At 27.8% G+C, this 25,775-nt stretch overlaps 1 protein-coding gene and 1 non-coding gene across 7 annotated transcripts in view; one reads left to right on the plus strand and one right to left on the minus strand.

Moving 5' to 3' along the window:
- Positions 1 to 241: 241 nt before the first annotated feature.
- LOC107456640 (rho-related BTB domain-containing protein 1) overlaps positions 242 to 25,775 on the plus strand; it is a 104,145-nt gene continuing 78,611 nt past the window's right edge. Inside the window, exon 1 of one of the 6 annotated variants that reach the window (XM_087155833.1) lies at positions 242 to 335. Coding sequence is in view for 2 of the 6 variants with exons in the window: in XM_087155831.1 (XP_087011957.1) it covers positions 24,032 to 24,081 (50 nt within the window). In the remaining 4 variants the exon portion in view is untranslated. Of the gene's footprint in view, positions 336 to 9,378; positions 9,536 to 23,886; positions 24,082 to 25,775 lie in introns of those variants that run through there. The other 5 variants (XM_087155836.1, XM_087155839.1, XM_087155834.1 and 2 more) reach the window with 5 other exon arrangements.
- Positions 18,872 to 18,945, minus strand: TRNAI-AAU (transfer RNA isoleucine (anticodon AAU)). Its single transcript has one exon. It is a non-coding gene; the product is annotated as a tRNA-Ile (tRNA).

The raw sequence follows: 25,775 nt of genomic DNA on the forward strand, positions 1-25,775 counted from the left end.
TTAGTGTGTGTATGGCGTTCGTAATTTAGTGTATCTTGGAATTCCGGTTTTTTGGTATAATCTTTCTGGGTCTTCAAATTAGGAGCAGGGCGTGTAATTTTTCTGGGAATATCGCAAGATTCCGCCTTTCTCAATACGATTGGTCCTCCAACTTTTGCTAATCAAAAACTTATAATCCGACGAAATTTTCACGGAATTCCTCAATCTTTCGGTTTATAGGATTTTCGCCATTTTGCCCTGGAACTGCCCTGGAAAGTTTAAAAGTCCAACATTGCGATTCTTGCAAGAACTAAGATTTTTCTTAAATTAGTTAGCATGAAGGTGTGATATTAATGGTAGGTAATTATAAGTCTTATTTCTAAGGAAAATTATGTTAAATGTGAAACATGCTGGGTATATAAATTGCTATCTCGATAGCGATTTTTTGTGCATAAAATTCTCATTGTTTTTCACATTGTGTCACAATCACAACTAGTAAAATTAAATGTTTAAGTTTTAATTTGTGCCTGCAATATTCATTTTGAAGTTGCTTTAATTTTTCTTCCATTTTTTTAATTTTAGTTGATAAATATTCATCATTTCTGGACATTATTATTTTCTTACTTAATTTTCAAAAGTTTTTAAATATTATTTTGCTTACTTAAAGTTATTTAAATAATGAATTAATTTTTTGTTCAATAATTTGCAGTTTTTAAGTATTTTTCTTAATTAATATTTAAAAGATTGCTCCTAAATTATTTATGCTATTTAAACAATTGAGGAGCTCAGTACAATAATAAAACAAATCTTTTTATTTTTACTGTGAACTAGTACTCCAATCAATATAAAAACCAACCATAAATGTAAAACTAATCCTCTACTGTGTGATAAATATTCTGTTGAATAGATACGTAAGACTATAGATTTTGAATTGAAAAGAATTTTTTTTTCTCCACATTTAGCTCTCCCTAACTATTTGTGAAACTAAATCTTGTTATATTTCACCAATACCTTCTTTGATATATATTAAACGATTGTAAAAATTTAAGAATAAAATAAAACAATAGAAAAATGTTTAGTTTTCGTTCTTGGTAACAAAATTAACAGAAATTAATTTCATGTATTTAATTAAGTATTATTTTACTAATTTCATTAGTAATTAAATTTATTTTAGAATAATAATATCATATAATAAATAGGCTTTATCCTAAAATTTATAATATATAATTTTTATTTTAATAATTTAGTCGAGAATCTAACAGTGTACGATGGGCCTCACTCAACGATAATTAAAAGGGCCCCGTAAAGGACCCGCTTTGCTTAAAGCCACTCAAAGTTTAGCTACGGCTTTGAGAACCTCAATTCATTATAAATTTTGCCAAAACACTAATATATAAACTTATATGAGGTAACTTTCTCATAATAGAAGTTTGGTCAAAAACATAGTTTATACAATAAAATTGTATAAGTTAAAAATTAATTAAAATTCATCAAGAAAAGAAGTCAATAAATTTAATTTAAAATTAATATCTAGTGAAAGTCATGAAAAAACAATTAAAAAATAAGATAAATTTTTAATTTTATTGGTGATTAAGCGAATTTATCTCCGGGAAAATCGGTTTGTTGAATTTTACCGAGTCGGTTTTTAATTTACTTTCGTTTATAAGCATTAGATAGCGCCACCAGCCACTAATGATCCACCTTTAAAAACGTTTATAAAATTTAAAACGAGTTCGCCTCCCTTTAATCATGCTGCTATCTAGTGAAAAAGATAAAAGCTTTTAATTATGCTATTTACGAGTTTTTAAAATAGTTTTTAATTTTGGAAGAAGGGAGGAAAAGAGACAACTTTAAAAAAAAAAAAAAAATTCTTGTATAGTGAATCGATATATTTGATTTCAATGATCTAAAAACTGTAGGGAACTAATCACTACGGTAACTGGTAACGACATCTAATGACGTTTATAGAAAGTAAATGCTTATCATTTACTTTCGTAAAAAATAAAATAAATAAATAAAAAAATATATAACTTCTTTTGGTATTTTTAGAAAATTCACCTTTTGGAAAAATATACATTTCAAAGTATTCTATACATTTCAGAGTAAAGATTATTTATTTATAGTTCAAATGAAGAAATTAAGCTGTATGAGTCGTTAATTGCTATGATAAGAATAGGAAAATGCCGCAAATTAGTAGGAGATGTCCTATTAGTAGGAGAAGGTGAGAAGGCCCAGACGTGTAGCAATGGCGCATCTCTTTTTCTAGCTGTTTTGGCTCTAGTGGTTATCTTCCAATAGATGTAAACTTTGATAATGATGGTCTCTGATGGAGACTAACGCAGAGTGTTTTGAAAATTTATTCGAATCATGATATGAACTATGACTGTGATGCTGCCATCTACAAACTGATATAAGAACTAAAATATCATTGTCTCTTACTTGTGGAATTTAGTACATATAAAACTCGTTCTGTATGCGATTAACGCATTTACACGTAGCTATGTTTTATTTATTTATTCATTTTGAGGGGGGGGGGGGTACTATGAAAAAAATTCAAATTAGATCAGAGTTTTTTGTTTAAAATTAAAATTAAACAGAGTAACTTAGATCATCATAAATTATTTATTTTTCAAACTTCATAAGTCAAGGTTGCAGATTTAAATATTCGTAATCTTTGCAGGGATGCCAAATGTTCCACTTTTTACAAAACATTTTTTTGTAGTTGCAGAAAATTATGAATTGCAAAATTATTTAGCAATTATTTTAAAAAATAAGAATTTGTGAAATTTTTTAGTTAATTTTGCGCACACATTTAAACTCACATCTAAAAAATAAATAAATAAAATATAAAAAAAATATTGGTCTTGAAACTAAAATTAGTTTTAGGTTTAAAGCTAAATTTGTTTTTCTACCTCATTCCCGAAATAGTTTAACAAAACATTACATAAAAAAATGGCTTTAGAAAGAGCAAATAGGACATAAGAATTTATTTACACATCCTTTATGAGAAGTTAGGTTTTAAGCAGATTTTTCAATAACTGCTTTTGTAAATACCAAAAATTTTTATAATTGCTGAGCACAATAGGGTAATGAATCACCCTTTTAACTTTTGATCAAATGATCGGTTTTTCATGTTCTAAGAGGTGTATTCTTCCTACGGGGCCCCATGCACATCATTCGTCGTTCACCTAAATTATTGAAATAAATGATTTATTTCCTTGATTTATTTCATGATTATTGCATGATTTATTTCAGATTTTTTTCTAATTTCATTCTTAAGAACAGACATTTTTTCGATTATTTTAACTTATTTTTAAATCAATAATTTTAATTAAGTTTCATTGCTGATTTATCAGACGAGGGATTCATTAAGTAGTAAAATGACCTTTTTATTTTAAATTGTTCCACTTTAATAAACAACTAAAAATGAAATATGCTTTATTTTCTGATTCAGAGGCTTTGATTTCCATGTATATTTTCTTGTGTGGGGCCCCTAGAAACTGGAATCTTCAATTTAATCTAGAATTCAAGAGCCAAGCTTAGGCTATTATCTAAATGCTTCAAACAGAAAACACATTTATTCAATATTCAATACTAAAAAATGATTATAAAATAATAATAATCTAAATTTTTACATTAATTAAACAAAATTATAAAACTTGAGTGAGGCCTACAGATTCCTAGATATATCCCGTTTGCTCCACCTTTACGAAGGTTTTGTCAACGATTAACATAGGCTAATTTATAACTGCTACCGGGCTACTTATTAATTAATTTCTCTCTTTCTCTGAATAAACATATATATTATTCAGAATATATACTCGTTTGTTTGAAATATTGCAAATAATTTCGATTACTCTAAATAATTTCTTACTTTTCAGCGACGAATAATCGGAATAAGATGAAACACTCAAAATGAACAGGATAAATTTAAATTAAGTTAGAAAATAATTCTAATTTTAAAAGTTATAGGAAGTGAATAACAAAATTAATATTTCATTGCAACTTACTCTTGCTTTACTTTATATGATTTTTTTTTTTTCCTTTCTAATTTAGACATAAGAACTTTAGTCGCGTTAACACCTAAATGATAACTTCTGTAAATGAGTGAAAAAAAGTCTTATTTGTTAAAGAACGCTAAATATTTTAAATCATAAAACTTGGGGGGGGGGGCGGACGCTTTAATTATAAACTAAGTCGGGAAGTTAATGTGAAACAGTGCATGGAATTAGGCGAATATATGAGCCACAAATTGATTTGTTTCGATGACATTCTCTCTGTCATCTATAAGCAAATCAAAAACAATGGACTAAATAGTTTTTAAAAATATTTGTATTTTAGCATGGATTAAAAAGATAAAAATGACTGCTTGAAAGCTAGATTTCTATCTTTACTAACCTGGATAGAACTCACTCTATGGCAATTAAAAAATAAAATAAAAAGCAGTTACAAAAAATAATTTTTCTTTACTGGAAATCACATTTCAGGAAAATAATTTTTGTGTTTATTTCGCGGGAAACAAAAATCTGAAAATGGTTGATCTATTATTTTCTAACGAAAGTAGAGTTGTACAAGTTTTAGATTTTTATGCATATATAGGGCACTCATTTTTTTATATGAAATCAGTAAAAATTAATAAAAAAAAAAGAAAATACAGAAATCAAGTAACTGTTCTCTAGAAGTTGAGAAATAACCAGACTTAATTAATAAAATTTAGCTTACTTAGTAACGTAACGCCATATAAAAATGTTTTGTTATGGTGTTCTAAAACATTGACTTCTAAGCACATTCCACAAGTATTAAAACATGTTTAAAAAATTGCTTTGTTAGACCAATCTATGTTTTCGGTTTGGCATATTTTGAACTCAAGTTAATTTCTTAAAAACTGTTCTAAAATATTTTGGGAAATAAAACAGTATTTTCGGAAAATATGACCCCCATTCTCTCAAATAAAAACGATTTCAAAAAAAAAAGAAAAAAAAAGGATTTAAAAAAAAAATACGGGGATAACAATAATAAAAATTTCACAAATTGTTTGCCAGAAAATATGACGATGATATCGTCACATATGCTCTCGAATTTCCTTTTTTGGCTAAATTATAAAATAAAAATCTTTACTATAAATATTTCTAGACAAATAAGGGTATTTTTTTAGATAATAAGGACTAGAGGGTAAACTAACCAGTGAAGGAACACTTAAGCTTCGCTTGCCTTTTAAAAAATCACATAAATTTCAAAATTCGTAATTTTACTTAAACGACAGTGTCAACATATTTGTTACTTGGTAAATAACTGTAAAAAAAACATATTTTCAAACATATTTTCAAACTTATTTTCTAAATATGTTGGTAAATAACTGTTGATAAAAACTGTAAATTACGTAAAAAAAATTGTAGAGAACTTACATAATATTGTTTTGAAGTTTTGGAGGTTCAAATAACAAGTAGTAAGAAGACCAAGTGAAGGAACAGCTCTTACCAGTGAATGAACACCCAGTAAAGGAACACTTAATTTTGGTTATTTTTTAATGCTCTTTATGAATTTATAAGCCATACAATTACTTAAAAACAAGCCTATTCTTGTAATTATAACATATAAATACTTGGAAAATGTTAACTTTTTTTTGTAATCATGAATTGAAAATTAGAGTGTCAACATATTAACACATACTGTTCATTCACTGGAAATCTGTGTCCAGTACAGGAACATGCCTGTTCCCTCAGTGATTAGAAGTTGTTTTTCGTATTGTTAGCATACTTTCGATGCGGAACATCACTAAAGGTACAAGAAAATTAAAGTTCATCTTTTATTTTCATTAACTTAGAAAAAAAACCAGTAAGGGAACACTTGTTCCTTCATTAGTTTTTCATCGTTTGGAGATCCAGTGAATAAACACCCCCTTATCTCAGTACTTTATTATGCTATGATGTTTAAAAAAAAATAAAACGTAAGTTCAATAACTATATTTTGAATTCTCTTTTTCACAGTGAGAAAAATAAAACGATTACATGCAATTAATTCCACTTCAAACATATAAATACAAACTCTCACCTTATAATTTTTTCAAAGATACAAGGTATTGCAGAGATAATAACAAATTCAAAACTTTTTCCAAAGAAGTCTATTTGACCAGGTAATCCAAAACATTGCTAGATGACTTCCTATTGTTTGGCAGTAAGCTATTGTTACAAATCAATCTAAAGAAAAACTTTCAAATTCTTATTTTTAATCAATATATAAGAAATGTTCCTTCCCTGGGTAGTGTTCCTTCACTGGTTGGTTTACCCTATATTTTTGAAAACTGGAATTTCTGCTAAAGCGTTACTATGTTAACGGAAAAATTACGAAATAAATAGTTTAAATATCGTATGTTTTGGTTTTTATTGCCAAATTATGTTTCGTTGTATAACTTTTTTAATGAGAGCACAGTATGGTAATTTTACCAGAATTTATTTCTTATTATGAAATAAGGCTGTTTTTAATGAAGAAATGTGGATAGTAAACTGCATCCTGTGTGTACTATACTTTTTAAACACTTTTTTTTCCAAAGGTGCCTTTACATTAAACTGTACCTAATACTCTTCCCAGAACAATTAATTCCCTAATACTTTCCTAAAATTCCGGAATTTCACAATATAACAGCACAATTCGTTGAAGCACTTACGTAGTTATTGCGGCGTTTTCAACTGAAAACGCTTTTCTGATCCATATAAAATTGTGATTTATCATTATATTGCCTCAAGTTCATCAGGTTGATACGAATTCCACACCCGGCTCGCACCGACCACAGTACTGACGCAAAATACCTTAAGTGGTTGAGTTATGCATGATGGTTGAGTTATGTATGATGGTTGAGTAATCATGAGTTATGAGTGGGTTTTTTCTCCATGTAAGGCAGTGTTTCTTAACCTTTTTGATACAATGGACCCCTTTTAAAATTTTTTAAGAATTTACGGACCACCCCTCTGAGAAAAAAAATTGCAAAAAACATCAATTTTTAGTATTTAATTTGTTTTAGCATTTAATTTTATTATTTCAATAGTATACAAAATATTTAAAATTAAAATTTTTAGTCTGAAGGTTGTTGCTGCTTTTCCTTTATTTATAAATTAAACAGAGGGATGGTTTTCGACAAAGCAACGCGCATAACATGTTCAACATTCAATCGATAACGATGTTTTGCTTTTATTGTCACAACTGTGGATAGTCCGGCTTCGTTAAGATACACTGTAGCTAATGGAATTATAGTTGAAATAGCTCGCTTTACAAGCAATGGGTAGGCTTCTTTCACAGAAGACCAGAACTCTCCGAGTGTGTTTGAATCGAAATCCATTTTTAGCAAGGACTTTATTCTAAGATCAATAAGCTCATCTTTGGCAATGTTCATGTCATCAATACAGTCAATAGCACAAAGAAAAGGACGACGAATCCACAACTCATCTTTTATGTTTATCTCATCTAAATTGAATTATTTTTTCAATGAAACTTGAAGTACTTCCAGATGTTCACAGATTTCATTTTTTAAGTTATTCAGTAACAAATTATCTTGCCAAGATCCATTTTCAGAAAGCACTTCGTCCAACATTTAAAAGTTTGCAGATATCTCATTTTGAATTTTATTTTTTTCAAAGTGGCATCTTCAATTAGAATGCTTGCAATTTCTCAGTTGCATCCATAATGGTGATATCGGGTCCTTGAATTAAAAGACTTATATTGTTCATGCGGTTAAAATTATCTGCCAGGTAAGCCAATTTATAGGTAAAATCTTTTTTGCTTAAATATTCGAAGAATGAGTTATCTTTTTCTTATAGAACAAGTGATAATTCGATCTTCAACACGAAAAATTGTTTCAAAACCTGCCCTCGTGACAGCCAGCGCAATTCCGTGTGGTACAGAAGTACCTCATGTTCTGCGTCCATTTCTTGACACACCGTTTTAAAGAGGCGATGATTAAGAGCTCTACGTCTAATAAAATTTACAGTTTTAATAACTTTTGATAATAATAATAAAGAAAGAAAGTAGAAAATTAATTGAATAAATAAATTATAATACGTATACAATAAATAAAAATAAATGAAGAAAAAATTAAAGATGAGACAAAAACAAAGAGTGAGAAATAGACAATGAAAGCTGCGACAATGAAGCGATATGAAAGCTGGTCTTTAAAAAAATTGAAACAAGCAACTTTTCTTATATTTTTGAAAAAGAAATTGAAAGTAAGGACAAAATCCAAAAAAGAGTATTATCGATACTTTCAATTCATCGATGATCTTTTTCAAGATATTGCAAGAAATTTCAACTCATCTTGAATGTGTCACATCATTTGAAAATGGAATTGACTCAAGTTTCTTTTCTCTGTTCCAATCTACAAACTAATTCAACCATCTCCAGGCCACATGACTTAATTAACGTCTATCCAATAGTATGCCGTTTATTGCTTTTAGCAATATGATATGCAACTTTGAGAGATGCCTCAACCAGAGGTTTTTGTGGAATACCAAATCCAAGTTTGTCTAATGCTCCAGATTTCAAAAACTGGGCTTTCTTCTTAGTAAAAAATTCTAGATCTAGTAACCTGAACAAGGTGTCAAATGTACGTAGCTTGATAGGGGATAATAAAAATAGTACAACGAACGTCATCAGGGGTTGCCCCTGATGGTGCAAACTGAAAGCCGGTTAGTGGAGGATATTAAAAATATGACAGGGATATTAGAGGGCTGAGTGCAGTCCGTACTGAATTTGGGGTATCTCGATCACCTAGTTTCAAATATGTATGTATTTTCACCTTTTAGAAAGAAAAAAAGATGAATGTTATTTAAATATTATTGATCCAAACGTTTTAAAAATTAGGAGCAGTCGGTGGACCCCCAAAATATGACCCATGGACCCCTAAGGGGTCCATGAACCACAGGTTAAGAAACCCTGATGTAAGGCAAAGGAGGGTTAATTCCATCAAAAATACCTTCACGAATGCAAATTTCTCCCAATACTTCTAGGAGGTTTTTTTTTGGATATTTTTTTGAGGAAAAACGCAATGTAAAATAAAATCAGTCTTTTGCTGACCGAAAAATTATTTAAAATTTTTTGTGGCAGCAGTTTCAGTAGTTGTACAGCATGCATGATTAGTTATTGCTGTTTTGAACAATAATATTGTTATTATTTATTATTACAACTTATACCTAAAATTGTTTATATATTTGTTATGCTTATAAAAGAGTTTTATTGAGCGGGCTACCATAGATTTCGTTTGTGATTTTTGGAAGGAAAAAAAAAAGGAAGAAAAAGATGAGAGCTTTCGCAGACTAAAACCTAAGTCAGGATTAAATCACTGTTTATAATTCAGACTCCCTCCTTTCTATATGCTTTTTTTTCCCCCACACCATAGAGGCCTTTAAAGGTGCTGAGTAAGCTGCTATCTTTGTTAAATGACAGGAATTGGGTAACATTAAATGGAAGTCGGCCTAGCATGTAATAAAAATGTCGCTTTTCTGCGGAATATTAATGAGAACGGAAGATCCTTTGAGATTTCCTGAATGATTACAATAGGTTAACAATAGTAAGTTTCATTTGATTATAATTTTTAATGATATAGAGCCGTTACGTTGATAACAGTATAGTTGCATGATTCACAAAAAACAATAGGAAAATTTGAATAACTTTAGTTTCTATTTACCCAACAAGCATTAGTTTTCTTAAGCTGAACGGCGAATTAATAAAAAAATCATTAATTTAGCGGGAAAACTGTCAGTGATAAATAATGTTATATGAAGTTTTTCTTTCTTTCTTTTGACTAATGATTTTTTGTATGTGTGTGGCACAATCTAACAGTATGTTGTTAAATTAAATGTGTGTTTTTAATATAAATACATTGTCTAGTTCTGTTGATTTTAAAATAATTCAAAATTAAATTACGTAGCTGAATAAAAAAAAAATTTTTTTAAGTAATGAATGGTGAAGCAAATAAGTATATAAAATGTGTTTTCATTGAAAAAATAATAATAAAGAAATTTTTTTTTGAGTGACTTCTATCTCTGCAAAATGTGTTGTTTTGAATGCGATTGTCTTTAAAGCTTTTTTCTAAGCTTTCTAAAATTCCAATGTTTTGATAATATTATTAAAATTAATAATAAAATATGGCTTCATAATACAGAAATGATAAAATTTGATAAATAGGGTAATTTTATCTTAGAGCATGTCATAAAAATCATTTATTCGATAAAATTTAATTTTCAATTCGGTATTTTTTTTTTATTGGATGTGTAGAAATAAGAATTATAATATTGAAAACCAGAATTTCCGGTAAACCATTACCATATGAACTGAAAAATTACCAAAATAATTGTTCAAATACCGCATGTTTTGGTTTTATTACGAGGATTATGTTTGTTTTTTTTTTCATCGAAAAGGTCAGTACCATACAGCATGGTAATTTCACTAAACATTTTTCCCCGTGCATAGTATACATAGTTTCTGGCACAATTTATTGTTACAGTTCTTTCTGAAAATATAATGAATGACGGGGTAGTAATTTATTTCTTTGCATGAGCTATGTTGCTGTAAAGTTTTTAAATGAGAAAATACAGCCACAAATAAAAAAATAAACAATTTTTTCTATCTTTATTAAAAAAGTTTTTAAAAATATTGCTATGATGAATGAGTTTTTCCAAAATTTCATGTATTTTTTGAGCAGAGAACGTTTTATTAAAAAATTAGATCATTTTACTAAAAATTAAAGGTAGTAAATAACTTATCATATTGTAACAAATTTTTCAGAAACATTAAAATTTTATTTTAATGTTTCTGAAAAATTGCTAATTTTACTTTTTTATTCTTTTTTTTTATTATTCCATTAACTTCTAATTTATTACTCCATAAAGCGTATACGCTTTCTTTGCTGGATTTCACACACAGAAAACACCCCATGCATGCTAGAATATCCAAAATGTTACAAAAGGAGTCGAAAAAGAGCAAATAAACTGATTTTCCTGGATTTTTCCAGTTTTTTCCCATTTTCCCAATAAAAAAAATTATTTCCTACATGCAGGACCCTCCAGAATATCGAAAAACACATTAAAAAAATAATATAATGTAGAATAAACAAAAGAAAAAAAAGCCTACCATAGTTTCGCTTCAAAAGCTCTCTCCGCACATCTTCGCAATATACCTTTAGGGGCCCACTGAGACCCCCCTAATTGGCCTATAAAATTTTTCTCCGGCAGCCATGTTAGAAACATAGACCACTACTTAGGGTCCGAGTTTGAAAATTATACTTTGATATTAAAGGGAGCTAGGGGGACTCGAAATTTGAACCTTACTCGCGCCATTTTATTTTTTTATTATTCCATTACGCTTTCTTTGCTGGATTTCACACACAGAAAACACCCATGCATGCAGAGGCGTATCTAGAGAAAATGGCGCCTATGGCAATCCTCCTATCGGCGCCCTTTTTAAGATATTTTTATTCTTTATTGTTTCACACACACATGTATATATATATATATATATATATATATATATATATATATATATATATATATATATATATATATATATATTGTGTTTGTATCAATAAAATGCTAAAAATTCATTTATATAAGCAAAAAAATATTATAAAGTGTTACAAATATAATTTTGAACAAAAATACGCGCACACAAATGTTGCTCTGAGTTAAAGAAAACCGTAACATAACTGGATGCTGAAAATTAAAACTGAAAGAAGTTGATTTTTTAAGAGTAATTATGTTTTATTATCATCAAAGCAGTAAAATTATCGTGATATTATAAATTTATTAAAGATCACAGAGTAAATAATTACGTTTTGTTATGGCAATTATAAATTAAATAATTGTTATTAAATTATTCATTTTGATATATTTATTATTTACAAGTCATTAGAAACAATACGCTTTCAATGTAGGTCAGATAAGTTTGACAACCATATTATACTAAGTTATAATAATAAAAATGTCTGCTCATAATTACATACTCTAGATTATATAATGACAATAATACATTATTTGATACGATAAATAAGTCCCGCAGTGGACTGATCGATAAGACACGGTTCCCAGCAGATCACCGAAGTCAAGCATCACTGGCGGCGGTCAGTGTGCGGGTGGGTGACCACTTGGATCAGTCTGCGTAGGGACCGAGGGTGTGCGGTATTGGATCCTCGTTAAACTGTGCTACAGTAAAGTGCTCGACTTCGCGCGCAGGTCGTCGGGCTACCAAAGCGGGGGTGCCATTCCCTCCGCAGAGGATCAAAATTGTGATGGCATGTCTTCGTATCATCCTCCGGGATGTTTCCCAGACCGTCGCCAATAGCCCATTGTGCGACGTAAATTAACAACAACAACAACGATACGATAAATATTGCAAGAAGTTTCTAAAAATAATTGATCCAAGTAATCAATTTAGTTAATTTATTTACAATTCATTAAAGAAAACGATGCTCTTAATATAACTAAATTTGGCAAACATTACATACTAGCAGATAATAAATTAAAAACATTATCTACTCATAATTATATACGAAACTCTTGATTAAATATTGACAATAATACATTCTTTCATGCAAAGAATATTGCAGGATGTTTCTAAAAATAAATGAACCAAATAATCAATTTAGTTAATTTATTTACAATTCATTGGGAAAAAAAACGACGCTCTTAATGTAATTAAATTTTGCAAACATTACATACTTATAAATAATAACAAAAAAGCATCTACACATAATTACATACGAAACTCTTGATTAAATAGTGACAATAATACATTATTTGATACAAAAAATATTGCAGGATCAATACAATAGTGCGAGGAACACTCAAAAAAAATTTTTGAAACAAAATAGAACACATTAAGTAATAAATATCACTCAAAAAGCAGAAAATGAAATGTAAAGAAAAAACTGAACAAAACACACAACAAAATCTATAAAGCGAGTAGCTAATTCAAATGAACTTACATGTACGGGAAAATTTTGAAAGAATGATTTAAAATATTTCCGTAATAAAATTGTCAGATTGTAAAATATAAAAACAGAAACGCAAATTGAGGTAAAAGCGTAAATAGAGGGATTTGTTTTAAAGCGCGTTCTTACTGAAGCGCGTTTAATTTGTTAGTTACCAAAGATTGGCTTGAAAATGGATGTGCGCAAGGTGATATTATACTGGATAATTAAAGAAGTTTATGATAATTAAGGTTGATATTTAGTCATACAATTTTAATGATTTTAGAAAAATAACATTTATATAACAGGGAAAGGAACATGATTTGCCAACTTTGCACATATTTTTAGCTATGAAATTGCCCGAAATGGATTTGCACATTATATAAATTATAAAATTATATAAATTAACCAAGAAGTTTTGAATAAACTTATTTATAATGACATACAATTAACTCAATAATTTCACATAGAATATTATTACTTAAGTTGGGTATCCATTGTTTTTTATCAAATTTTTAAAGAGTTTGCCACTTTAAAAAAAAAAAAAAAAAAAAAAAAAAAACTTTTTTTTTAATAAATAAACATTACTACATGTTCTTTTAATTCTATTAATTTGATTAAAAATGGTATTTAAATAGATATTTTTAGAAATATTAGAATTCTAAGAAATTTGTTTATTTATATTAAAATTGAAATCATTTCTGTTATCGTTCAAATCAACAAAGCAGATATTTTCTTCTTCTATAATACCCAAATCTAAAAAATTAAAATTAATATTATCATCATGATTACGAATCAAGATGAATTCTTCGGGGTAAATATTATTTAATAAAATTGTATAACCTTGAAAATTAAAGATAATTACATCATCAATAAATCTAAAACTAAATTTAATATTAAGAGTATATTTTTTTTCCTTTCATAATAGTGCAAAAATAAGTTAGCTAAGAGAGATAAAAAATTAAATCCTTGTGATATTCCATCGATATTCTAAACTCCGGTGATTATAAGTGACAATTCAGGAAAAACCTTCTTTAATAATATTGTTAATAATTAATATTAAAGTAGTTAGAGAAAATGGAAACCACTATGTACATATTTTTCCGGCATTGTGCTTGAAATTTTTAAAAGGAAAATAAAGGCAGTTAAAGTCTAGACATTTCAGTTTCATTTCGCATTTTTTCTTCTTTTTTAGGATAATAAAACTTTTTTTAAAAATCGTATTGTAGACTTGGAACTATTCAAAAGAATTATATGTTTAATAAAAAGTTTGTATATTTAAATTAAAAATTCTTATCTTTAATTCTTGTTTGTTCATTTTATACACTTAAGTCTGAAGGTGGTAGGAACCCATCAAGCAAATTAGAAAAAGAATTAATTTTGATAATCCTAATTATTAGTATCAGATAATCATGCATTATTACAATTTTAATGGTTCGATAGGAAAACGTTAAATCTTTTATTTTAAATTACAAAATATTACGATAAAATTGTAAGTTACTTTATTTTTCTTTAAACCCATAGAAATAAGCTGAAAAATTAGTACATACAGTAACGTGAGCAATAAAATCAAATATGAAAACGTAAACATACTTCCCCTTAATAAACACATTTTTTATCGAATTTAGGTTTTTGATCTTCAAAATATTCCCCAGAAGGTTAGATTAGAAAACAGGTCGAAATTCTGTGCATCGTAATGATGATACTCCTCCCCCCTAATATATTTCCCTTAAATTTGAACTAAATAGAATATTATTTTTATGTAAATAAACAAAAAACAAACAAAAGTACAATAATAACTGAAAACACATTTAGAAAATCTGCACTAATATTAAAATGTTAAAAACACACATTAATTTCTCTTGCTCATATTTGTCACACAATTTTCGCATATTTCACAAAATAAATAAATAAATAAAATGAAGGATAAAAACTTAAATTCTAAGCAGAAATATTCTGAATTAATATAATAAATAAAAACTGTTTTACAATAATCTTATTTTTCCAAATATAGCCATGGCTACTGTACCAAGGGTATTGTTAAAAAAATCCATAAAAGATATGATAAAAAAATTACTAAAAGAATTACCTAAAAAAATATATATTATTTTTCGTGGGGACAAAATTTTTTTTTAAAGGAAGGTAATGTAATATTATTATTAAATATTTTGAATAGTTCAAAGAAATTTCTATAATTACTGTTTATTAAAACCAAAGTAGGCTGTTATGTGACCAAATTACTACGTTAAACCTTAGTTAAAAAAAATGTCGTTTCTTAAATTTTGCACTCAAGCGGCAATTAGGTGAAAATATATTAAAAAAAAAAAAAAAAAAAGATAGAGACGAAATGCACGTTTACAGAAATAACTATTTAAAATTCATATGATCAAATTTAATCCAAACACATAGATGGTCAAATACATAATTATTAATAACGTACATTTTTGTCTTAGCGGTTATTCGTTTAAACAATTAATGATGCACACACATTTTTCTAAAATTTAAATATTGTCTGGGGTGATAAGTAAGTTTAAAATTTTAAGCGGTTAAAAATTTACCCAATCGAAAACCTTTACATTAAAATACAACTTCAGTTTACAAGCAACAAATAATTAATATATAAAATAAAGGATTTAACCATCGATATTTTTTTTCACAAAGCCATTATCCGAATAAACTTGAGCCTAAGTTATTAATTTAAAATTAAAATTATGTGTGAATAATATTTCTGTGACTTGAAAGCAAAAAAGAAAATCAGTTTGAGCAATTAACAGATACGTTCCTTAATCCATTCATTCAATAAATAAATACATTAAAAAATAAATTAATTAGTTAAAAATAAATAAATTGAACTTTTATGAGTGTTTAAACCTAAAATCTTTTAATGAATGAAAAGAAATTTATTTTTTTGTAGTTGGCACTCTTAACAGAGCCAATGCTACTTAATTTACGCAAAAATGTTTACTTATTGCAATAATTTTTCAGGAAACTTGAAAAATTATGTTTCCAACATTTATAACATGTATAACATTCGTTTTTTTTTTCCATTACGACTTTGTTTTTAATAATAATAATACAATAACGAGCATTTAATTACACAAAGTTCACTTTTTGCTACCAAAATATCATTGGACATATTAAATGATTTTTTTAATAAAATAATTATATACAAAAACAAAATATTATAATGTAGTAAACGCCCCTCTCAATCTACATATACAGAGATGCAAACTTGCTCTGCTCCGTGTAGTTATATTTATTGTATGATTCTTTGTTTATTTAATGTAAAACCATTTTCCCTTTCTACGTATAATTAATAAATAATTAAAAAAAATCATGTGAAACATAATTTTTTTCCAGGTTAAAATTATAAATTTTTCCAGAATTATCTTAAATTGTGCATGGTTTCGTTTTTAATTACCACTCAATAAAATATTTTAAAGAAAGTTGAGCATTGCTAGAAAATATATCGATCGCTACAAAATATAACGTGAAATAATAAAGTGAGCATTATTCATAATAAGAAATTCATATTCATAAATAAGAAATGATTACTTACAATTTAATCCTTGATTATAAGAAAATCCTAACACTTCGTTTAAAATACACTTATGACTGTCTTTTTTTTTTCATAAAAAAAGAATAGATGGGGTGTATTCATTGTTAAGTATTACCATTGGTTTAAGCAACAGAGGCACCTCCTATTTTTAGTATTTAAATGTTTTGTGACAGTCATTCCCACCGTGTGTGGCAAAACCTCCCTTTTTGGAAGGATTTACGCCAATTTACAGCAAGGGTTCTATAAACTGGACAGGGACACCCCATGGTTTTCACATTTCTTTGCCCTCTGTCACCACCAAAGGGCTATTCTCTGCCTGCAGGTGTTCTATTCATACCCGGATAATTGCCCTTTTACATCCTGGTAATGTGATATGAAGAGATGTTTATCTTGTCTTTTTGCTTGTGGTACTGGAAAAATAAAGATTTATCTGAGGATCGGATCATTGGAAGTTTTTATTCTGCATTCTGGAGAGTTTTCTAAATGATTTTTTTCAATGTTTTCTTTATTTTTTTAAAATTTGTATTATTGTTTTTAAAATTTTTATTTGTATGTATGTAAAATTTTTTTTTTTTTTAAACAAACAAAATATCAAAATATTTCGAAAAATTGAAAAAAAAAAAAAAAAAAAGAAACGTTGGTGTTGGTTGATTTTGCGCCCTTTTCAAATATTGCGCCCATGGCTCTCGCCATACCTGCCATACCCTAGATACGCCACTGCATGCATGCTAGAATATCCAAAATGTTACAAAAGGAGTCGAAAAAGAGCAAATAAACAGATTTTACTGGATTTTCCCAGTTTTTCCCATTTTCCCAATAAAAAAATTATTATATAATAAAAAATATATTATATAGTAAAAAAAATTATTTCCAACATGCAGGACCCTCCAGAATATTGAAAAACACATTAAAAAAATAATATAATGTAAAATAAACAAAAGAAAAAAAAAAAGAAATTTTTTTGAAAAAGTGTCCTTCCCTATTATTCGAACCCCGGACCCTCCCTCCAGCAGCGAACTTGCATGAGCAATTTTTCTGAAACATTAAAATAAAATTTTAATGTTTCTGAAAAATTTGTTACAATGTGATAAGTTATTTTGCCTGAAAAATGAAAAAAAAGTTACTATTTGTATTATGAGTTAGTATGAGAGTATTATGAGTTAGAGAATGTAGTTGTGTTTTTGTTTAAACTTCTGAATGAAAACTTGTACTAGCTTTTCTCATTTCTAAAATTCCATGCACATGTCCCACTATGGGTATTTCATCTCAAATTTTATAAAAAAAATTATTTTACCTAGCATTCTCTTAGTTCACTCATTTAAAGTCATGAAAAATATTCTAGTGCATTCGACGTCCAAATCATGTAACATGCTTTCATGTTTATTTTTAAAAAAATCATCCAATTTCAGAATTTTTTTTTTGTAGTTGCTGATCATCCCCAAAGTACGGTCCTTACGGTTTCACAAAATTATATGATACTTTTACTTACAATAATTTTCATTGTTCGCACAGAACAATAGTAAAATTATAATTTTTTTCCTTTGTGGAACTCCCAACCCCAAAAAAATAAAATAAAAAATAAAGAATTTTGATGGGGACAAAAAAGTAGTTCGAAAAAGTATTCTTTATTTTTGATTTAAAAACTCAAGCTCTGGATGTCGGAGAACCCCATTATACTTACAATGAAGCATTTACGATTTTTAGTTAAAATTATAAAAAAATAGAAAAAAAAAAATCACGAACTGAATGAATATTCTGGAGTAACTGTGTTCGAAACCATATTTGATGTAAAAACAAAGAAAGGACGTAGTGACAGAAACAGAGAAAAGCCACGAGGGAAATTAGGTTCGGGTGTTCGTTATGCCATTTCGGGGTCGTGGAATCCGTATTTATAATAACAATACTAACATGAAATAAATCATCTGCATTTTAGGATAACCTATATGTAAAATTAAAATAATATCTGAAAAATTAAGAGACTATATCAACTCGATTCTCAAATGTCTAATTTATAAGTTACTTTCAATATTTTATTTCTTGCTTTTTCAAAAAGACCACAGAAAGAACATTTTTTTTTTCTTTTAAATATATTTCTTCGTACTTTTTTGTCTTAGGGTTCGTTAAATCTTCAAAAAATGAACGTTGATTTTTTTCCAAACTTTTTTCATCTTTGTAAATTTCGAACAACAAATCGCAATTGACAAAATTTAAAATCAGATAATTGTCTTGTGCATAACAAGAGAGAAACGCTTGTATAAATCAGCATATCTACATAAATATTGATTTTAATTATTTAAGCCATCAGGAAAAAAATAAACTTTTATAGACCACAATAACGATGACGGTAACAAATTATGATCCGAAAACAAAATTGAAGCACTTGGCCCATGGGGGGATCGAACCCACGACCTTCGCGTTATTAGCACGACGCTCTAACCAACTGAGCTAATGGGCCTTGTTGTGAAATAGTATATAAAATTTTTTCTTTTTAAAAAAGTTATTTTAATAAGATATTTGTATTGTGTAAAACTAGAGGGAAAAGCTTGTATAAATTAGCATATCTACATAAATATTAGCTAATGGGTCATGTTGTGAAAGAGTAGGGGAGAGTGGGGTCAATTGTAACATTTTTTACTTAACTATTTTTAACTAACAAAAAATCCAATATATTATTAGTATTAATTGACAGACGAGTAAAGTAGACTATACTCTACCAGAAAAATAAATAAATACCTGATTTTAAATGTTATTATATTAGTTATTAACAATTTTTGACAGTCGTGCACTTGTTACAATTGTCCCCACTTACGGGGTCAATTGTAACAGTTCATAAATTCAACTAAAACATAGTTAATTATACATATTATCATAGTTGTGATATATTTTTTTTATTGATCAAAATAGTAGTGATATTTTAGGAGGGAAAATAATAATGAGCAGAGACCTAAAGGGTTAAACTTTTAACTTTAAGGGGTTAAAAATTTTAATTTATGCTGTGAAAGGTGACAAATGAAATAATGCACATGCAACATAATATAAATGATATAGGAAACTATTGGTGGTTCTTAAAGAGTTAAGTAATGGTTTGTAAACATAAGATTATTTATTTTCATCTGTTACATTCGTCCCTTTACTTATTGTTACAATTGTCCCCAAGACACCATTTCAGCTTCATTTGTTAAAAACAATGCTAGTTAATTAGCAAAACTAATCTTTTCTTTTATTAAAATGTTAATTAAGGTGTCCACTTACATATTCGGTTACTAATTTTTATTTGTTTAAACAAAATTACTTTGGTAAAATATAATATTCTAATACCAAAAAAAGTACTTTCGGGGCGTGAAAATATCTTTTATGATGTAACTCTTTCAAAAGTACATAAAAATGGTTGCCATCAGGGGTGTACATGTAGATTTATTAAATACACCTTGTGCGCCACCTAGGAGCCAAATCTAGAACCCGATACTCGAAATTTTTGCTCTGTTACAATCGTACCCTGTTACAATTGACCCCACTCTCCCCTATATAAATTTCTTTTTTTTCAAAAAATGATATTTTAATAAGATATTTGTATTGTGTATAACCAGAGAGAAAAGCTTGTATAAATCAGCATATCTACATAAATATTGATTTGAATTGTTCAAGTCATCAGGAAGAAAAAAAAGCTTTTATAAACTACAATGACGATCACGGTGACAAATTATGATCCGAAAGCAAAATTGTACCATTTGTCCCATAATCGAACCCACGACCTTCGCGTTTTTAGCACGATGCTTTAACCAACTGAGACAGTGGGCTGCATCAGGGAAAAGTTGATAAAAATGAAAAAACATAATTTATATGCATAGAAAAGGGAAGAAGAATGCAATCTCTTTGGTTATAATTGAACTTATTAAATAGTGATTCTAAACATATTTGATAAATTTTTACTAGTACGTGTTTTTTTAAACAAAATTTTTAAATTGATAAATTCTATTCACTTTCTGCTTGTCATGCAAAAGTATTTGAAAAATGTAACGAATTTTACTCGTATCAAATTAAAAATATTAAATCAAATGATCTTATAGTAAAATATCAAAATTGTTTTAAGCGTTTATCTACTTCGACTTCCTTACTGAACATACTTATCGTTTTTCAATTCTCGATCGTACTTAGTTGTTTTGATTGGGCAACTTTTACATAGAATTGAAGTAAATTTTTTTATGACGCCTGGCACGCAACTGGTTCGTAAAAATTTCGAATCTTAAAAATAAAAAAAAATAAAAAATTGGGATGGGGGGTTGTTCAACAACGCTTGGTATGACTCATAGCAGGTACAACGCTAAACTTTTACTCTAAAAAAAAAGATATATCGATCAGTTTAAATTATTTTCAATGAAACTATGAAGTAATCAGAAATTCTAAATATTAATCATACAGAGACTAAATCTGGGAAAATGCATATTTTAAGTGCAAAAATTGTTAAATAATGAAGTTTTATATTTTTCTGATACATATATGTTCTAGGTTCTGTTTTCAAATGACAAATAAAACGAAATTACATATGTTATTTAAATGCAGCTTTATTAACATTCATGTACAGTTTATTGGGATTATGAACACCAATTTACAGTTTATTGAGAGAAAAAATAGAAACATTGTGAACCACTCATATTTCGAGGATGAAGAACACGCTGTTGCGACTGGATGCAATAGAACATTTATGTATTCTGCGTCTTCTTATAGTTGGTTGAAAGTTATAAAAGTTTTTCAAACTACTTTTTGATGTTTCTATGCATTTCAAAATTGAATTTTTTTTTATTTATTAAAATTACAAAACTTTTTTAAAATGAGCTCCTTAAATTATATTTGTAGTCCACTGCAAAGTTTTTACTGAAGTCAAATTTTTAGTAACAACATTTGAACAGTTGGTAACAGATATTTTCGCAGCAAAATATAATTGTTTTTTAAATTGTAATTGGCAATTTAAAAAATAAATTATGTATGTATTTCATAAATTTCTGGGGGAAATTTGTACAAAGCCCGGTCTTTAAAATTTCTTTTTTCCCTTTAACAACTCCGTAAGCAAAATTGCTTAAATTTTATTTTGAATATATTTTATTTTTACTGCATCTAGGTTTCATGATTTGGGATAAATACCAGCAGTAGTTGTTTAGTCAAAAATGCTGAATATTTTATCCCCTGTTTTGTACAGCTCTCCTTTTCAACTCATTTAATCGGCAAAAAATTCTGAAAAAAAGTAGAAAGTGAAAGTATGGATTATTTCAATATGGATGGTGTTTTCAGTAGAAATGTAAACAATAACAATCTCGAGCTGTGCCTGCTCTAGTTCCGGTTAGAAAGTCTGCAGCTGCTTACTATATGTTATTCTGCGAGGCGATATTTTCGAACGGATTACTTTGTTTTCAATAAAAGAAATAAATTAGATAATTTCTGAGCTCAAATCTGCCGTATTTCATAAGATATTAATGTTATTATGTAACTGGTGAGTTAGAAGAGAAAATTTGTTTTAGTTATTTAGAGATATATTGTTAAAAAAGGTGACATGGTTGCTGGATTTTGAATAACTCGCTTTTTTTTTGCAGTCTTGATTTAGCCTCTTCCCATAAGTTTATTACTGTTTGTTCTTGTTTGCAAGCTGTGCACCATCTTACCTTAGTGTTAACACTTTTAGCATTGTAAACACAAGTAATAAGTAATCAAATAAATTGTTTGCAAGAATCTCAAAACACAATGATGTCAAATGGCTTTAAAATACAACGGAAACAGTAACCCTGAAATTTAGGCAGTACCGAGCTGGCAGCGTTCCCTAGTATAGAAAACACCATCCATAACAATTTTCTTAGAGAGGGTAGATAATATTGACAGAGAACAATTCAACAATCATGTGGAAAAAATTAATAAGAAAAGGGTACTTAAATTAGAATATTTTTTAAACATTTTAAGAGAAGGAAAAAAAAAACCATAGATAAAGTTTATATTTCCTTTAAAATATTTTGTTAACCTTTTGATCTCTGACGACTTGCTTTCGTTTCTTTAATTGATTCCCGACTAAAGGACTACTTACCGACATAAATAAGTTCACTTGACTGGCGATTCCAGGAAAGAATAAACAAACTTTGCTGTAGTTCATGTTCATCTCTGTTTATCACTAGTCTTGCTCTGTCAACTGTTGATTATCATCAAACTGAATGATCTATTGTTACATGTTACGTAAATCTTCATTTACGATTTAACCATTGAAAAGACGACACCTAGTCTATCTATATCTTTATGTTAAGATACACTAAATTAAAATAGATAATAAACATTTTTAGAGCTATCTGTTCCTATATCTTCTGACTAATTAATAGTTACAACTAATTAATTAGCTCACTCAAAAGTCACTCTTTGAGCCATTTAAACTGGCATTTAGTTCTTGAAAATATTATAATTGGAACAAGAAATGAAAGTTAAAAAAAACTGCACCATGTACAGCATGCAATAAAAATAATAAATGGACCACCCTGAATATCTTTTGATCTAACGATCTGTTCTTCACGTTCTAAGACTCAATCTTTGGTTTGAGGGGTTGACTTAATATGCTAATTAATTAGGGCAGACAATATTTTAAGTAACAAAATCAGAAACATAAATGTATTTTCTCTGAATAAATATATCTTTTTCAAAGTATTCGGATTTCTGAACACCAATTTATAAATTTGAGCCGCAATCTGGGAAATATGGCCCCAATAGTTTAGTCAGGAGAGCAGTCAAATAAGTTTGTTAATTTTACCCTTAATGTAAATTTTACTTTTTGAGTATTTCACTAAATCTCAAAATTTTTTAAACTGAATTGAAGCATTTATCACACAATTCTAAAATTTATTTATTTATTAAGAAAATTTTACGCAAAAAAATGACCTTTAGCAAATATTTATTATTTTTTACTATTATATTTATTAATAGTCGAACAATTTTTGAAACGCAATTTAAAATTCATTTTCTCAGGAACTATTCAACCAATTTCTCCCGAATTTTGTATTTTGTCTTGTAAAATAACATTCCTTAAAATGATGATGATTCTTTGAAATGATTCTGTTAAGGAAATGAATCTTTTAAATAAAGTTATTCAGAGTAATCCGTTTTTTTTCGCACTTCACCTTTAAATTTCAGTGTATGACTCTCGCGATAACAAGATTCGTGTTATTTTTATCTGTACGCACTCTAATTTAAATCTAAATGCGTAGTGTAGAAAAATATGCTGGAAGTAATTGAAAAAAAAACATAATTTATGTGATTACAATATTCTGAGCGATGATTAAAATTGAAAAAAATAACTAGAAATAACTGTTACGGGGAAGGAGTCATAAGTCATTTAATTGATTTTATCTTTATTTTTGAAATAAAAAATTAGAAATTATTTTCATCCGCACTATCTCATTTAAAAACATTTTTAACAATTATTGTCAACAAACAATAATTTTAAAAGTAAACATTTAAAGTATAAACATTATATTATCAAGTTAAGTTGCGATGTCACATTACTTTTAAAGTTTAAGATGAGTTTCAATTACTATCACCGATGGGTAGAATTCGATCAACTTTTAGGGTAAGTAAATAATATAAGTCTCATTTAAATTTTATAATTTGAAACTGCTTATACATCACTTTTCATTCATTGATTCGTATGACTACCACTTTTTAATTAATCTACCAATTTAAGAGAATTTACGTCAGAGACTAATAATTAACTGTTGTAAAACTTGAGTCTACAGATTCACTCTATTTTTAAATGTATGTAAGATTTCTAAACGCGTACCGAGAAAAAAGTATGGTTAAAACTGCACTCTGTAAAAAATTCAGAATCAAATTATGGTACGGTAATTTTACAGGAACATGTTACGGAACAAAAAAATCTGATATACCGTAGTTTTTACAGTAATAATTACCATAAAATGGCTGAATCACTCGAATTAAATAAATATTACTGTTAAAATAACGGTTACTGTAAAAATGAATTTTACTGTAAAATGGTACTTTATATCGTATTTGATTCGGAATGGCAGAATATTACAGTAGTTCTGGCTCTATGAGAACACCAAGAAAGTTCAGTAATTTTTATAGCAGTACTTAGGTAATGATAAAATAACAATAAAAAATTAACAATTGATAAAATTAACAATAAAGTAAGGTTTAATAATTTGGGATAAAATTTGGTAAGTGTCTCAAAATTTGATAATTTTAACATGATGCTTTAGAGCATGGCATAAAAACCTTTTGATCTGTTGAATTCACTTTTCAGTTTCGTATTCTTTACAAAACGTGTGGCAATAAGAGCTATAAAATTTGATAACCAGAATTTCCGGTAATCCGTTACCATATGAATTGAAAAATTACCAAATGAATGGTTTTAATACTGTATATTTTGGTTACATTAACCAGAATTATGTTTCTTTTTCTTTTTTTTTTTTACCAGAAATGCCATTACTAAACAGTACGGTAGTTTTATCGTGATTTTTTTCTTAGGTTGTGTTGATAAATATCGGTAGTATATTTATCTACACAACCTATTTATATTATTATGACCAACTATATATACTAGTATTACCATAGATATTACTATAACCTACAAATATAATTCAACTGAAAAATATGAGTCAGGTGATTAAAACTAAAGGTAAATTTGAGATGGAATTATTTTATATATAAGGGAAAGTCTCAATTTTTTTTTCTTTTAAAACACACAAAGCATTAAAACATATAATATTTAAATAAAAAATGAATAATATTGTATAAACGCAAAGCTTTTTTAGAACACAAACGACTGCATAAAATGAAAGAAAAATTGCAAGAAAAGTACTAATGTTTTAGTGCTTTATTAGATTTCCTTCTTTTCTTGTATTTACTTAAACTTAACACCTCGTATAAATTAGGAAATTATCTTCTTGTTTAAATGTATACTGAATCAACTTAGAATAATTTTGTTTGTTATTTTCAAAAATCATCAGTTTGATCACAATTTCGGCTATTTTACTACCTTCATTTTTCTATTACGCAAAACAATTCAACATATTTAAATGAAATGTTATCTTTTGATTAGGAGTATTTTATTATTTTCCAACATCAAATCCATGTGTGAATTTATCATATTCAAAATAACAGCAGGTTCATCACAAATGACAGATAAGATAAATAATTTTTTCATACTTTCTTGGGAAATTATCAACTTAGCTAGTTTCTGTCCTCAAAAATAATATTTGTTTGAGTTACATGATTTGTGTTTTCTATTGTTTTCTATGAAAG

This window comes from Parasteatoda tepidariorum, chromosome 12 (genome assembly GCF_982258835.1).
Source record: "Parasteatoda tepidariorum strain Cologne lab strain chromosome 12, Ptep-v5.0, whole genome shotgun sequence".
Taxonomy (NCBI): domain Eukaryota; kingdom Metazoa; phylum Arthropoda; class Arachnida; order Araneae; family Theridiidae; genus Parasteatoda; species Parasteatoda tepidariorum.